The sequence below is a fragment of the Diceros bicornis genome, chromosome 4, assembly GCF_020826845.1.
Source record: "Diceros bicornis minor isolate mBicDic1 chromosome 4, mDicBic1.mat.cur, whole genome shotgun sequence".
NCBI lineage: Eukaryota > Metazoa > Chordata > Mammalia > Perissodactyla > Rhinocerotidae > Diceros > Diceros bicornis.
In genome coordinates, this window is record NC_080743.1 from 28818312 (window position 1) to 28833362 (window position 15051).

Consider the following 15051-nt stretch of genomic DNA (forward strand, 5'->3'; position numbering starts at 1 on the left):
CCTCACAAAATAAAAAATAAATAAAAACCAAAAAGTTGGGCATCAATTTTCCCCTAATTTTTCCCCTCTCCAATCTAATCACCAAGTCTTGCTGTTCTCTACAAAAATAGATCTTGAATTGATGTATTTCTCTTTATTTCCACTGCCAATACCTGAGCCCAAGCTAGCACCTCTTTCCTATACTATTACCTGATGATCTCATATCCAGTCTTTCTCCAGTCACACCTCAAATCCATCTCCACACACAGTAGCATGTGAGTTCTATTAAAAAATAGTTAATTGCTACAAGCAATATCCCCTAATAAATGCTAAAATTAGTTGCTGAAACTTTAAGGATATTTGCAGAGCCTCAAACAGTTCCCCCAAAATATTTATTGATTACTGTGGTGGTTTTAACATATGTTCACAAATTCTTTGATACTCTTTCCTTCAGGAGGTGTGGCTTAATGACCCTGCTCTGCCCTTGAACTGTGGGCTGGACTTAGTAACTTGCTTATAATGACTAGAGTATAAGAGGAAAAAAGCTTTGTACTGGAAAAAGCTGGCAGAGATCAACTTAATCAAATGACCAAGATTAATAGCACTACCAGTAAGACATATCAATACAATATGCCCCCTGATATGAGGTGCTGAGAAGGACACTTCACCTCTGTATTCTTTCCTAAAATACATAACCTCAGTCTAACCATGAGAAAACATCAGACAATCCCAAATTAAAGGATATTCTACAAAATACTTGACCAGTATTCTTCAATAGTCAAGGTAATAAAGACAAGAAAACACTGAGAAACTGTCACAGATCAGAGGAGACTGAGACATGATGGGGAAATCTGAAAAAAGTAGGAAGTTTAGTAATAACATTTACCAACGTTCATTTCTTAGTATTGATTAACGTACCATGGTTACGTAAGATGTTAACATTAGGAGGAGCTGATTAAAGGGTATACAGTGACTCTACTATCTTTGCCGCTTTTCTGTAGACATAAAATTATTTCAAAATTAAAAGTAAAAAAAAAATCTGAAGCAAACATAGCAAAACAGAAAAAAAAAATCGTATCATCTTGCTTTCCTACTTAAAACCTTCCACTGGCTTCCCACAGCACTTACGAATAAACCCAAACTGGTTACCATGGGCTATAAAAATCTACACGGTAAGAAGTGGAGTCCCAGGATACCTCCCTGACTTTATCTTATTCAGCTTTTCTTTACATATGAGACTTAGCAACCAAGTTCTTTCCTGCTTTTGGGTCTAAAAGTAGGAACTCTGAGACGCTTTCCATGCAAGGATCTTCCCCGGGCTCTTCATATGGCTGGTTCTTTCTTACTCTTGAGGTCCCAGCTCTGATACCACCTCCTGGCACTCGATCTTAATTACCACTTCCCCTTAACTCCCACTGTACAGTACATCATTAGTAATGATTCATTTATTTTTTACTTATTTTCTCACTAAACATTGTGTCCACCTTCTTCACTACTGTATTCCCAGTGCCTACAAGAGTAACTGACATACAGAAAATGCCCAAATATTTGACAAATACATAAATAGATGTCATCACTCTTTGAAATTTCATAATCTCACTTCCCCCCAGCCCTATTTGAGAATCACTGTCCTAGAATATGTAAATTATATCTATATAAAATGAAAAGATTTGGCTACACACTTTGTAAGTAACACAACAAAGAAACAGGTACTATCATGCCCTACTGGCCAAAGTACAAAATGGTACAACTCTAAGGAGGGTAATTTGACAAAACCTATGAAAAGTACAAATGTATTTACCCATTCACCAAACAATCAATTTACAGGAATTTATCCTATAGAAATATGTAGCTATACCTCTATACATCTGAAATTATATATGTACAAGGTTATTCACTAAACACCGCTTGTAGTAGCAAAATACAGGGAACAACCATGTGCCCACCAATAAGGACCCAGTTAGGTATCCTAAGGCACATGCATGCAATGGAAAACAATGTACCTTAGAAACTACAAGCGCTGATATTGAAAGCTCTACAAACATACTGACAAAAAAAGCAAAAAGCAGAACATATATTACAGTATGCTAACTTGCATGTAAGAAAGTGAGGAAAAGAAAAATTATATCGTTTTACTTGCTAGTATCTGCCTAAAAGAAACTCTAAAAGGATGTATCAGGAAATAATAAAAGCAGTTACCTGGGTAAAAACAAAAGATGAAGTATGTGGTACGGTCAGCAAGAGAATGAGACAAAAGGGGACAGAGTCGTAAGCAATGCTTTCATTTATACTTCGTTAAAAAAATCAAAGCATTATGAGTAAATGTGTATGTATTATTAAAATTCACATTAAATATAAGCAACAGGTTTAATTTCTTCCTGTTTCCTTCCTATCATTATTCTATATATGTACAATATTATAATCACAGTAAAATATTTTGGTTGACTTTCCTCACTTAACACTATTTATTACACAACTTTACAATCGTGTATACGAATTAATATATCTTTTCTCATGGATATATATATCTCTATGTAAGAGAATATAAAATCTTTCTATAATCTTCAATTCAGATTTTCAAGGAAATCCCACAATCTCATTACCGGAATTCCAGGGACCAGGTGTGTTACAGAACTTCAGATTTTTAGAAAAGTAATAAGATGTATAAACCATACATTAGTGTTATCCAGCAGGATCTGAGGCAGCATCCATAATGAAACAGTATGCTCAATGCTCACCAGAATGAAGCAGTGAAGCAGAAAAACCGACACCAAGTGAGATAAATAAAAACTATAAATGCTCATACAACAATTCAAATCAAGTTTTACTCCCAAATGAATTTTTGTGTGACATTTACAAAAAATGTTTGGGTTTCAGAGTGTTTTGGATTTTCATATTGCAGATCATAGACTTGTCCTATTTCATCTTTAAATGAGAACATTCAAATTCACTTATAAAGGGAAAATAACGTTAATATTAAAAACAATATCCTGACATTTCCCATAAATGAAAAATAAAATGAGCTTTAATAATCACTTATCAACAAATCGTAAGCTATAATCATATAAAACTAAATGAAAATGAATCAGATTTATATAACTGAAGGACTGATTCCTTGAAAAAGTTAGGTTTGTTCCTGAATTGTTCCAACATAAAATAAAATACATATGTATCTGTATATGTACTAGGTGTTAGGGTGACAATTAACACACTAGTTATTCTTGAAACCTGTAAAAAGCATTACAAAAGACTGAATAAATCAGGGGCCGGCCCGGTGACGTAGTGGTTAAGCACGCACACTCCGCTTCGGCGGCCCAGAGTTCACAGGTTTGGATCCTGGGCGTGCACTGATGCATAGCTTGCCAAGCCATGATGTGGCGGCATCCCATATAAAGTAGAGGAAGATGGGCACGGATGTTAGCCCAGGGCCAATCTTCCTTAGAAAAACAAGGAGGACTGGCATCGGATGTTACCTCAGGGCTAATCTTCCTCACACACACACAAAAAAAGATTGAATATATCAATATACAGCTCAAACACAGAGGGAGATAGAGTCAGCATCTATAACACTTCAAAGAGGTATTAATGAACAATTAAAAATTAAATAAAATCTCATATCTTTTTTTAAAATTCTTTACGATTCCTAACCTGAGCCTATTACTTACATAAATTCAAAGAAAACAATTATTTTCATCAAACTCCCCAAATCTTTATTTCCAAAGAACACTTTGGCTTCGATTAAAAGGCACTAAGGCATTTGAAGAGCAATATTAAATTCAGTAACAGTGCTATCAACATATGTGTAAGGAAAACTTACACCAATAATGAAAAAAGATTAAATTTAGTTTTTTATTAAAAATAAGTCAGCATAGACAATATAACATCATAAAAACTCAATCAGATAGTATGACAAGTCAAATTGCTATAACCTCATGTCACATCATCTTATCCTTAAATTAGTCTAGTCATATCCTTCAAGAGGGACTACTCTTAAGTCAGTACAAATTTCAGTACTGCCTACAGATTTCTGTCAGTGTAAACTGTAACAGTCATGCATATTTATTAGGATGTAATTTCATCTCTGGATTTCAGTGACACTGATAAACCACTCAAGCTTCATTCTTGGTTTTTAATGACACCAGAACAAGTTGATGGAATTACAGCTTTACATGTGCCATTGAAAGTCTTATTTCTTATCATAGAATAATAAGGCTGGAATCTTTAAAGGGTATCATTCCTACTATCTCATCATGGAAAGATAGATGTCTAGTTTATTTTTAAAATTCCATAACTTGTCCTCAGCAATCCATTCTAACATTCAGACCACAGTCACCTCTTTAGTTATTTCACACACACACACACACACACACACACACACACACACACACCCTCTCCTTCTACCCCACTTTCCATCTCCTCTCTCTCTCACCACTGCTATACTGTAAATTTATTTCAAGAAAAAATGTTCTTGCATTCAAATACTTTTTCTGGCTTTATGAATCCACACACTTCACACACAAAAAAAATAGAAAAACTGATTAACATAACAATGGGGAATGTACACAATTTTTCCAACCCATTAGTACACACACATTTCTTTTGCTCTCTACTCTATACAGAAGACATATATTAATATTGACACTCCACTAATAAGGTACCAATTAGAGCAGAGTTGCCCTAATCTCTCTAAATTACCTATCTTTTTGGTTGAGACATTAAAAGTTTTGGTATTAATGGACTACAGGTCAAAACAAAAACTGTAAAGAAATACCAATTTTCAACCACTTAGTTAACTTAATTTCCTGCACTAGAATTTAACAAAGCGGTTGAAAATGAGGTTTCCTGCCTGAAATCCACCCCAAAGCAAGATGAGCTAACCTGGTCCAAAAGCAACCACCAAACCAAGTTCAGGAAAAGTGGGAAATAAGACTAGCTTTTTTTTTGGTTTTAAGATAATGTAATTAGTGACGAGACAAAAACAAAAAAAGCATTATTATATTGACCAAACATATTTACCTTGCACTCAATCTCTGCTTGTTTGCGCTTTGCTTCACTTAATTGAGTAAGTAGTCCTTTGTTCTGTGCAGAAAGATACTGCACTTTCTCCTGTAGACTGATCACCTCTTGCTCTGCTCTTCGAAGATGGTTACTATTGATCTGGTTCTAATAATTAAAAATATAAATACTCAGACTTTAGATAAAGGGCCTGAAAAAACTTACAAATTTCTACCTACCCATATTATGCTTTGACAACATTATAAAAATGTTATTAGTTATACGTCAATTTTATTCAATGAATAGTTAAATACTTAAAAAAAAAGGTTTATAAAACTGCTTTAAAAATCAAATCATCCAAAAGAATAGATAAGGTCCATGTTAGAAACTCTCATTATAGCTCAACTTACCATTTATACAATAAATATCTATATACTATAAGGATGTTTACACAGAACTTAAAGGTATTAATCTCTGAAATAGGCAATGTGGTACAAAGTGAGTAGATATAGGAATATGATGAATTTAACTCCTCTCTCTAGCTCCCAAAAGAAAGCACAGACTGACTGAAAGCCACCACTACCATTTACTGAACTGTAAACTCCTTGATGTCATAAAACGTGTCATGTGCACTTCTACATTCCTCCAGCGTCTAGCACAGTTTGTTTTTATGAAACATGCACTGGTTTTGAATTCTGGCTTGCTATTTGGTGATTAAGCAAACTAGTTAATATCTCTGAGTCTTTATTTCCTCATTTGAAAAATATATATAAAATACTACCTATTTCTCATTTGGTTGTCTTCAAAATTAAATGAGATAATACATGTAACAGGGCTTAATATAGCGTAAGAAATCAATAAATGTTTGCTGCTTAGTGTATAACTATAGGACATGCTAAAAAAAATATAGACCTTGAATTGACTGACAAGATGTAGTTTTCCCATTCAGGCTTGACTCAACCTGAATTCTCTCAACCACAAATTATTCTATTAGGGGCCTGAAAGAAACAGAAGGGACTATCATAACCAAAGATAGGTAAAATTTGGCTCTTCGTGTAATAGTTCTTCAACCTTGGTCAAGTTATCTAATCCCATCAAATTTCAGTACACTGGTATAGGCATAGATATTACTACTTACCTTTCAAGGCTGTGTTGTGAGAATTATATGAGAAAAGTTTATGAAAGGAGTCTCACACAACGCCTGAAATTTAACAGATATTTAATAAATGCTCAGTTGTTACTATTATTACACCTATTCTACCTCACTCTAAGAAAATGACCCTGCCTCTAGTTTTAATAAAAAACCTGTAGCATCTAAGAGATTTAAGCTCCAAAACTTTCTACCACTTCCAGGTTTCTTCATCTTTACTTTTACTTAACCTCCTGACTCACAGAAGAAATGCCTCCTTTCTAAGACCATCCTCTATATTACTTTCTTCTGTCTTACTTTCAGTCAATGAATACTGTCTGTTTACAAAGTTAAGAGTGAACTTCTTAATACCGTATTCAAAATGTTCCAGGGCCAGCCCCGGTGGCCTAGTGGTTAAGTTTGGCATGCTCCACTTTGGCGGCCTGGATTTGGTTCCCAGGCACACACCTACACCACTTGTCTGTCAGTGGCCACACTGTGGCAGTGGCTCACATGCAAAAAGAGGAAGACTGGTAACAGATGTTATCTCAGGGCAAATATTCCTCAGCCAAAAAAAAAATTGTTCCACAACCTCTTTTTATTGTCTTACCTCCTACCATTAAAATAAATAACCACACGTCAGAGATATGCCTTCAACGTGAACTACAAAGAATTCCCACAGATAAAACTTCTTCCTGCACCCATGATTACAAGTCCATGATCCAAAATTACAAAACACTCACACATTAAAAAAAACAAATAACTGATCATGAGTGAGAAACAGTAGACAAAAAAGATAGCAATAATAGAGTTTTAGGAACTCTAGATAATAAAATAATCATATAAGGACTTTAAATAAAATAGTGTATGTTGAAAATCATTAGACATAATTGGATCAAGAAGATGTGGTATATATATACAATGGAATACTACTCAGCCATAAAAAAAAAAGACAAAATCGTCCCATTTGCAAACATGGATGGGCCTGGAGGGTATTATGTTAAGTGAAATAAGCCAGAAAGAGAAAGACAAACACTGTACGATCTCACTCATATGTGGAATATAAACCAACACATGGACAGAGAAAACCGTAGTGTGGTTACCAGGCACAATGGGGGCAGGGGGTGGGCACAAGGGGTGAAGGGTGACATATGTATGGTGATGGACAAACAAAAATGTACAACCCAAAATTTCACAGTTATAAACTATTAAAACATCAATTAAAAAAAACAGAACACACAGACACACAGACACACACAAAGAAGCAAAAACATAAGCAAAGAACAAGTTACCGTCAAAACAACTTTCAGCAAATTTGAAAAATAACCAAACACAATTTCTAGAAATTACTATAGCTACCGATATTAAAAGTTCAATTAGGGCCGGCCCCATGGCTTAGCGGTTAAGTGCGCGCGCTCCACTACTGGCGACCCGGGGTTCGGATCCTGGGCGCGCACCGACGCACCGCTTGTCCGGCCATGCTGAGGCCGCGTCCCACATACAGCAACTAGAAGGATGTGCAGCTGTGACATACAACTATCTACTGGGGCTTTAGGGGAAAAAATAAATAAATAAAATTATAAAAAAAAAAGTTCAATTAAAGGATTAAATAGGAGGTTAGATATATTGAAGAAATAATTTCAACTTTTTTTCAGGTAACAAACACTAACAGAAAAGAAAAGGAATTATAAAAGTCCAACTAGAAGAGAGAAAGAGAAAGAAAAACTAAATCCAAAGAAAAGCAAAGGAGGAAAATAAAAAGAAAAAAAGGAAGAAATAGAAAGCACAAAATAAAACAATTTCAACTACATTATCATAAAGACTTTTGATTTATGATTGGGGATGTAGAGAGTCAGAAAGAGCATTGCTCCCAAACTTTCAATTAAAAAAACAGCCAAACTGTTGAACTCAGAGAGGTGAGATCACAGGGCAATCAACTAGCCCAACATCTAAGGAGAGACAGGGCAGATGCAGCCAGAAGCTGTTAAGAATAATTCAGCTAAAATAAACATCAAATTGGTAGAGGCCAAGTGTGGAGCCCACGGCAGGAGCAGAGTTAAAAAACTCTTGCATACTTTTTCTTCATTGACCCCAACAGGAACACTCAAAGAAGACTGATGAGAGTCCTGAGAAAGAGATGTCCATGGTACAGGATGAGGGAGGGGAAGAGCAGCCAATGTAGGACGGTCACTAAACCTTGCTTGTCTCCTCTAGGGAATAAAAGGTTTACTTTGCTTGGAGCAGGGCAATAACCACTGTTGCCCTTGGGGCACCGGAGGAAACCACTGCATCTGAGGAAGGGCCAGGACTATATTTCGGACCTAGGACTATAGCTGGAGGTAGGGCAGGAGCACTAAGAAGGCCAAACACTCCAGATCCAGGGACACAGTGCAGCCTAGGACTGAGACTTCATCAGAACAATAGGGCAGGTGTTCTCTGCACCTCCAACTTCCTGTAACAAGTAACAGTGGAATCCTGCTGGAGACTGACCCTCTCTGAAATGCCGTGCAAAGGGAAGACTTAGAGACACTGAGAAAACCCTTTGGCAAACCAGCCCCCAATCTAAAAATAAGATATTGCTGGAGGAATTTGAAGATTGTGGTGCACTGAGGGTAACCACAGAAACAACAAACCTCAAACCCAGCCCAACTCCTGACTATATTAACTCAAATCCCCCACATTAAAGGCCTAGCAGAAGGTAAGGTATGCCCATTTCCAGGCATAAAAACTATTTACCTTAGTCTATTGTCCTATACAAGATATTCAGTTTTCAACAACAAATTACAAAGCATAGGAAAAGGTAAGAAAAAAAGAACACTACTAAGAGACAAATCAACAGAGACAATCAACAGAACCAGCTTTATATATGACATAGATATTGAAATTATCTGACAGGAAATTTAAAACAACTGTCATTAATATGCTAAAGGCTCTAAGGGAAAGGTGAAAAACATGCAAGATCAGATAGGTAATATCAGCAGAGAAATGAAAACTATAAGAATCAAACAGAAATGCTAGAAATGAAAAACACAGTAATAGATGTAAAGAATGCCTTCAGTGGCTCATCAGACAACTTACAAAGTGAAGGAAAGAATCAGTGTACATAATAATAAGTCAATAGAAACATTTCAGTCAATAGAAATTAAAGCACATAGAAAAAAATAATGGGGGGAGGAGTAGAACAGAGCATCCAAGAGGTGCCAGATAACATCAAACATCTAACATATGTGTAACTGGAACCCCAGGAGGAGAAGAAAGCATAGGACAGAAGAAATATTTGAAGAAATAATGACCAAGAATTTTTTAAATTTCATGGCAGACAGAAATCCACAAGTCCAAGAAGCTCAGAAAAAAACAAAGCAAAAAACACATCAAATCATATCATATCCAAACTGCTAAAAACAAAAGACAGAGAAAATCTTGAAGGCAGCCAGAATGGGGAGAAAACATTACGTGCATATGAACAAAAATAAGAATTACAACTGAATTCTGGCTTGCATGGTTCTGACAAGAAGAGTTACCTAAAGTGTTGAAAGAAAAAAAAATAACAACCCAGAATTCAAAATCCAGCAAATATATATTTTTAAATTAGAGAAACAAATACTTTCTCAAACAAATGAAAACTAAGAGAATCCACTGCCAGTAGATCAGCAGTACAAGAAATGTTAAAGGAAATTCTTAAGCAGAAGGAAAATGACAACAGACAGAAACATGGATCTATACAAAAAAATAAAGAGTGCTGAAACAGATTATTTGAAGGGAAAATAAATGTCATTAAAAATTTTCTCTGAAAGATAACTGATTAAAGCAAAATTAGTAGCACATACGATATCTTTGTACTATCTGTAAAAGTAAACTATCTAACAACAATAGCACAAAGGATGGGAGAAGGAATTGGGAATATACTGTTGTAAGGACGTAATACTACACATGAAGGGTAAAATATTATTTGAAGGTAAGCTCTGATTAAAGACTTATACTGTAAAACCTAGAGCAACTATTAAAATGTTTTTTTAAAGGAGTATAAATAAATAAGTCAATTGTGGAGATAAAATGGAACCATAATAAATGCTCAATAAACCCAAGAAAAAGTAGTAAAAGATAAAGAAATAAAGAACAGATGGAACAAACAGAAAATAGCTAGCAAGGTGATAGATATTAATCCATATAGAATCACAAAACATGAGCTAAACACGACAGCTAAAAGACACTGTGAGATTGCATTTTTTATAGCTTTATTGAGACATATTCACACATCATAAAATTCACCTACTTAAATTGTACACACAGTTCAGTGGTTTTTAGTATATTCACAGAGTTGTATAACCAATTGTTAGATTGGATTTTAACAAATATCCATCTATAAGCTGTTTATCAGAGATATAAACAGATAGGTTGAAATTAAAAGGATGGAAAAAGATATATAAGCCAAATACTAAACAATAAACAGCTCAGATAACTATATTAAAACAAATGGACTAAATACAAAAGCATCCTTAAGGATAAAGACAGTCAATATATAAGAATAAGATTTATTTCCCCACAAAAATATAACAATTGTAAATTTGTATGTCCCTCTAAAAGGGGCTCAGAATATTTTAATTGCCCTCCCTACAAAAATCATCACAATTACAAGGAGAATGAAAAATCCACAATCACAATAGAAGATATAATATAAATTAGTATTCGAAAGATCAGGCAACACAAAAAAACTAGAAAGGATACAGAAGATATACAAACAGTACAATTAAGAAGTCTGATCTAATGTAAGACTCAAAAGACCATATTCAGTGACCACATGCAATTAACTTAAAATAATGACATGAACTATTAACAAAGCAAACCAGAAACCTATACATTCAGAAACATAAAAGATGCTTGTAAACAACTCTTGAGTCAAAGAAGCAATAATAAGGAAAGCCAAACAGTATGGAACCGAAGAATAAAAAATATATTAGAAAAGAAGAGGGTCGGCCCAGTGGCCCAGCAGTTAAGTTCATGTGTTCTGCTTCGGCGGCCCGGGGTTCGCCGGTTCAGATCTGGGGCGCGGACCTACTCAGTGCTCAACAAGCCATGCTGAGGCACCGTCCCACATAGAGGAGCTACAACTCTACAGCTATGACACACAACTATGTACTGGGGCTTTGGGGAGAAAAAAAGAAAAGACGGAAGATAAGCAACAGATGTTAGCACACGGCCAATTTTCCTCAAAAAACAGAAGACACATAATATCTAGGAGTACAAGGAAAGGGGAAAAAAAGATGAAACCCAAGCAACATATAATAAAAGGATATAATAAAGAACAGAACTGAACTATATAGAAAACGATGGTACAACATGAAGGATCAACAAAAATTAAAAACCCAGTCTTTAAAAAGATTAATAAAAATGGCAAACTTCTACAAGGCCTTTCAAGAAAATAATGAAGGCACAAATAAACACTATTAGGAATGAAAAAAGTGACATAAATATAGATTCAGTGAAAATACTTTTGAAAAAGATACTTTGAGCAACTTGAAGTGATAAATTTGAAAATTTAGATGAAATGGACAGTCTCCTAGGGAAATACATCTTACCAAACTAGACTCAAAAAGAAATGGAAAACCCGAAAAGATCTATACCCCTTGAACAACTAGGATCGATAGTTACTATTCCCACAAAAAGAAAAGAGAAGACTATTTAAAGGAATAGATTCCAGCAAATATTCAAGTAATGGGTAATTCCAATCTTACATAAAATTTCTGAGAAAAGAAAAAATAAAATACAATCCAACTCATTCACCGAGTTTACTATAACCTTGGTACCAAAACCAGATAAGAGTCTCCTCCAAAAGGAAAATTATAGTACAATCTAACTTAAGTACAAAAAATGTAAAATATTAAAAACCTTAATCCAGCAGTGGGAATGTGTTGTACATGTCTCTATGTATGTGTTCTGTATCACAAACTTGTTTGTTTTTTCAGTATTTTGATAACTGTACCTTAATACAACTGGTTTGCTTTGCAATCCTATGTGTTTTATTTTATGCATTAAAAAACATTATTTTGAGAAGGGGTCCATAGTCTTCAGACTGCCAAACGGGTTGATGACACACACAAAAATGATAAGAACCCCTGTACTGAAGAAACTCTTAGAGATATACACAAGAAAACATGTGCAAGAATGTTCAGAGCAGCAGTGTTTGTAACACCAAAAATCAGTAGATAGAAAGAGGAGAGTGGCTCAGTAAACTAAGGTAAAATCACTAGGTGGACTTTTCTAAAAGTCATTAAAAGGAAGGAGCTGGAGCTATATGGATCAACAAGGACAAATCTCTTAATCTGGATGCTGGATACATGGGTGTTTGACATAATACCCTTTAAATGACTAATACAGCATTACCATTACACTACACTGTTTTTAATTACTTTTTTCATTCTGCAATGAGAAAAATTCACAGATCATCACCAGTTTAAGCACTGGCATTTAGGAACCAGTGCCTCACACCATTCCTCTTCCAGCAAAATCCACCCCAAATCATACTCATTAGTCAGGAACAGTTCAAAATACAAATTCCTCAGGAAGCCTTTCCCCAAACCATCTCACTGGAATTAATTTTCCCCTCCTATTCTCCATAGCCATTTCTATTTAACTTTTAATTACTAGATATCTGAATTATATAGTTTTTCCGTTTTACTGAGATATAGTCTATGACATACAGCATTGTATAAGTCTAAGATGTACCGCATAATAACTTACATATATTGTGAGATGATTACCCCAATAAATTTAGTTAACATCCATCATCTCACATAGTGAATTAAATACAGTTTGTGCATGCCTGATTTCTCAAGTGTAAGTTCTTTGATGGCTAGACAGTACTTTGTATTGACAAGTTGTCAAAACCATTTTTTGTTGAATTTGATTCACTCACCCACACCCACTCTGCAATAAATCCTAAACACTGGCTTAAAAGCTGTTTCCATCTTTAATATCTACAAAGATAAAATTTGATTATAAAAATAAAACATCCCATTATAAAAGCTAGATTTCTACTTTTCATAATCTTACTGTTATTTTTAATTACAATGAAAGATATAAGAAAATAACTTTGAACAATGTAAAACAAGATATACTTATTCTAAAAGATTTACATAATCATGTTATGTTCAAGTTGGGACGATCATTTTGCACACAGGTATACACGTGTTAACTATGCCCCCTGCTGACTGAATACATATTTTGAAAGCCAAACGACATTACAGAGAACACAGAATATGGTCCATACAAATGTACCACTTAAAAACCAAATGTACCTTATAACGCAAATGGGTTTCATAAAAAAGACTTGGCAGATCTTAAGTCAAGTATAGCTAAGATAGGATTTATTAGAGAAAGGGGGAACTTGAGAAGAAAGAAGTGTAATTTTGAAATTGACTGCTCAGAGTCACCACATTACACAACTTCAGAAAGCATCATTCACATTATATTCTACATAGTGGTTCTGAACTGGGGGCAATTTTGCCTCCCAGAATTTTTGTCATAACAACCTGGGCAGGGGGTGGCGTGGTGGGCATGGTGCTACTGGCATCTAATGGGTAGAGGCCAGGGATGCTGCCAAACATCCTACAATGCACAGGCCAGTCCCCTCAATAAAGAATTATCTGGTCCCAAATGTTAATAGTATCGAAATTGAGAAATTTTTGCTCCACATGACTATTCCTTCTCAAGTTGTGCAACAAGGCAACAAAGTCAAATAGAGGTTTATGACACTTAAACTTTGTTGAATGAGTCAAAGAAGATATTAAATCCCTGATATCAAATAATACAATTTTTAGCCCTTTTCATTTGGGCTAGAAAACTGCAGTCTACACAGTTTCATAAGTCCACCTTTTAGCTCAATTCTAGGGATGATACAATCTGTGCATACACCTTTGATCTCCTAACAATATTTTTGAAAGCTATTAGGCTTTCCCATCATACCTGCGTCTCCATTTCCATCATCCTTTGTTTTATTTCTCTTATTTCTGCCTGTGTTTCAGCTTCTCTAAGTCGAATGCTCATCAGTTCATCTTGTAACTCATTCACAGCATTTTTCTTAGGTGGGTCTTTCCATCTCCCAGTAGTACGAGCTAAGTGGCGCTAAAACACAAAAAATGATATTGCAACAAATATTCCCAGTATCAAAATAAGAGCTAACTTTACTGAGCACTTATTTTTGGCCCAGTACTATATTAAGAACTTTATATGCATTATTTTATTTAATCCCCAGGAAATCTTAAAAGTTAGGCACTACTATCTTCATTATACAGGTAAGAAAATTGTGATTAAGTAACTTCAGAAAGGTCATACAGCCAGTAAATGGTAGATCTGGGATATATACTCAGACATAGTTCAAAATTTTTTTTATACTGTGGATTAATTATCATAAAGAATATAACTTTCACCCTAATTTGTTTTTTTCCTGAGGAAGATTCGCCTGAGCTAACATCCACTGCCAATCTTCCTCTTTTTGTATGTGAGCCGCCACAGCATAGCCACTGACAGACGAGTGGTGTAGGTCCATGCCCAGGAACCGAAACCAGGCTGCCAAAGCAGAACGCGCCAAACTTAACCATTAGGCCACTGAGGCTGGCCCCCTAATTTTTTTAATAAGAGAGATTTTTCACATTATTTTTAATGAAATCCCAAGAAAAGGAAAAAATGGGGCCATTCATGAATTAAAGAAGGAATATTAGAAGTTAAGAGCCGTGTTCTCAAGATATCTGTGTGAAGGATCAGTTTTGTTTGTTTTTAACTTCCAGTTTATTGCTGCCTGACACTTTTGCAAAATACATTAAAAAAAAAAACCCATGGTAATATCAAGGACTAATTTCAGTCTTTGCTAGGTGCATCCTCCCATCCCAAATCCAGACCAAGATCACTATTCTGAAACTATGTGTAGTTTTCTTTTCCTTCCTTCTCTCCCT

General features: G+C 35.1%; 1 protein-coding gene across 9 annotated transcripts in view; it reads right to left on the minus strand.

Annotated features, from left to right (window-relative positions):
* EVI5 (ecotropic viral integration site 5) overlaps positions 1-15051 on the minus strand; it is a 233937-nt gene that overhangs the window by 84863 nt on the left and 134023 nt on the right. For all 9 annotated transcript variants that reach the window (XM_058538530.1, XM_058538529.1, XM_058538527.1 and 6 more), the window contains 2 exons: positions 14066-14224; positions 4996-5142 (listed from right to left, as the gene is read on the minus strand). In XM_058538530.1, coding sequence (XP_058394513.1) covers positions 4996-5142; positions 14066-14224 — 306 coding nt within the window. The remainder of the gene's footprint in view (positions 1-4995; positions 5143-14065; positions 14225-15051) is intronic.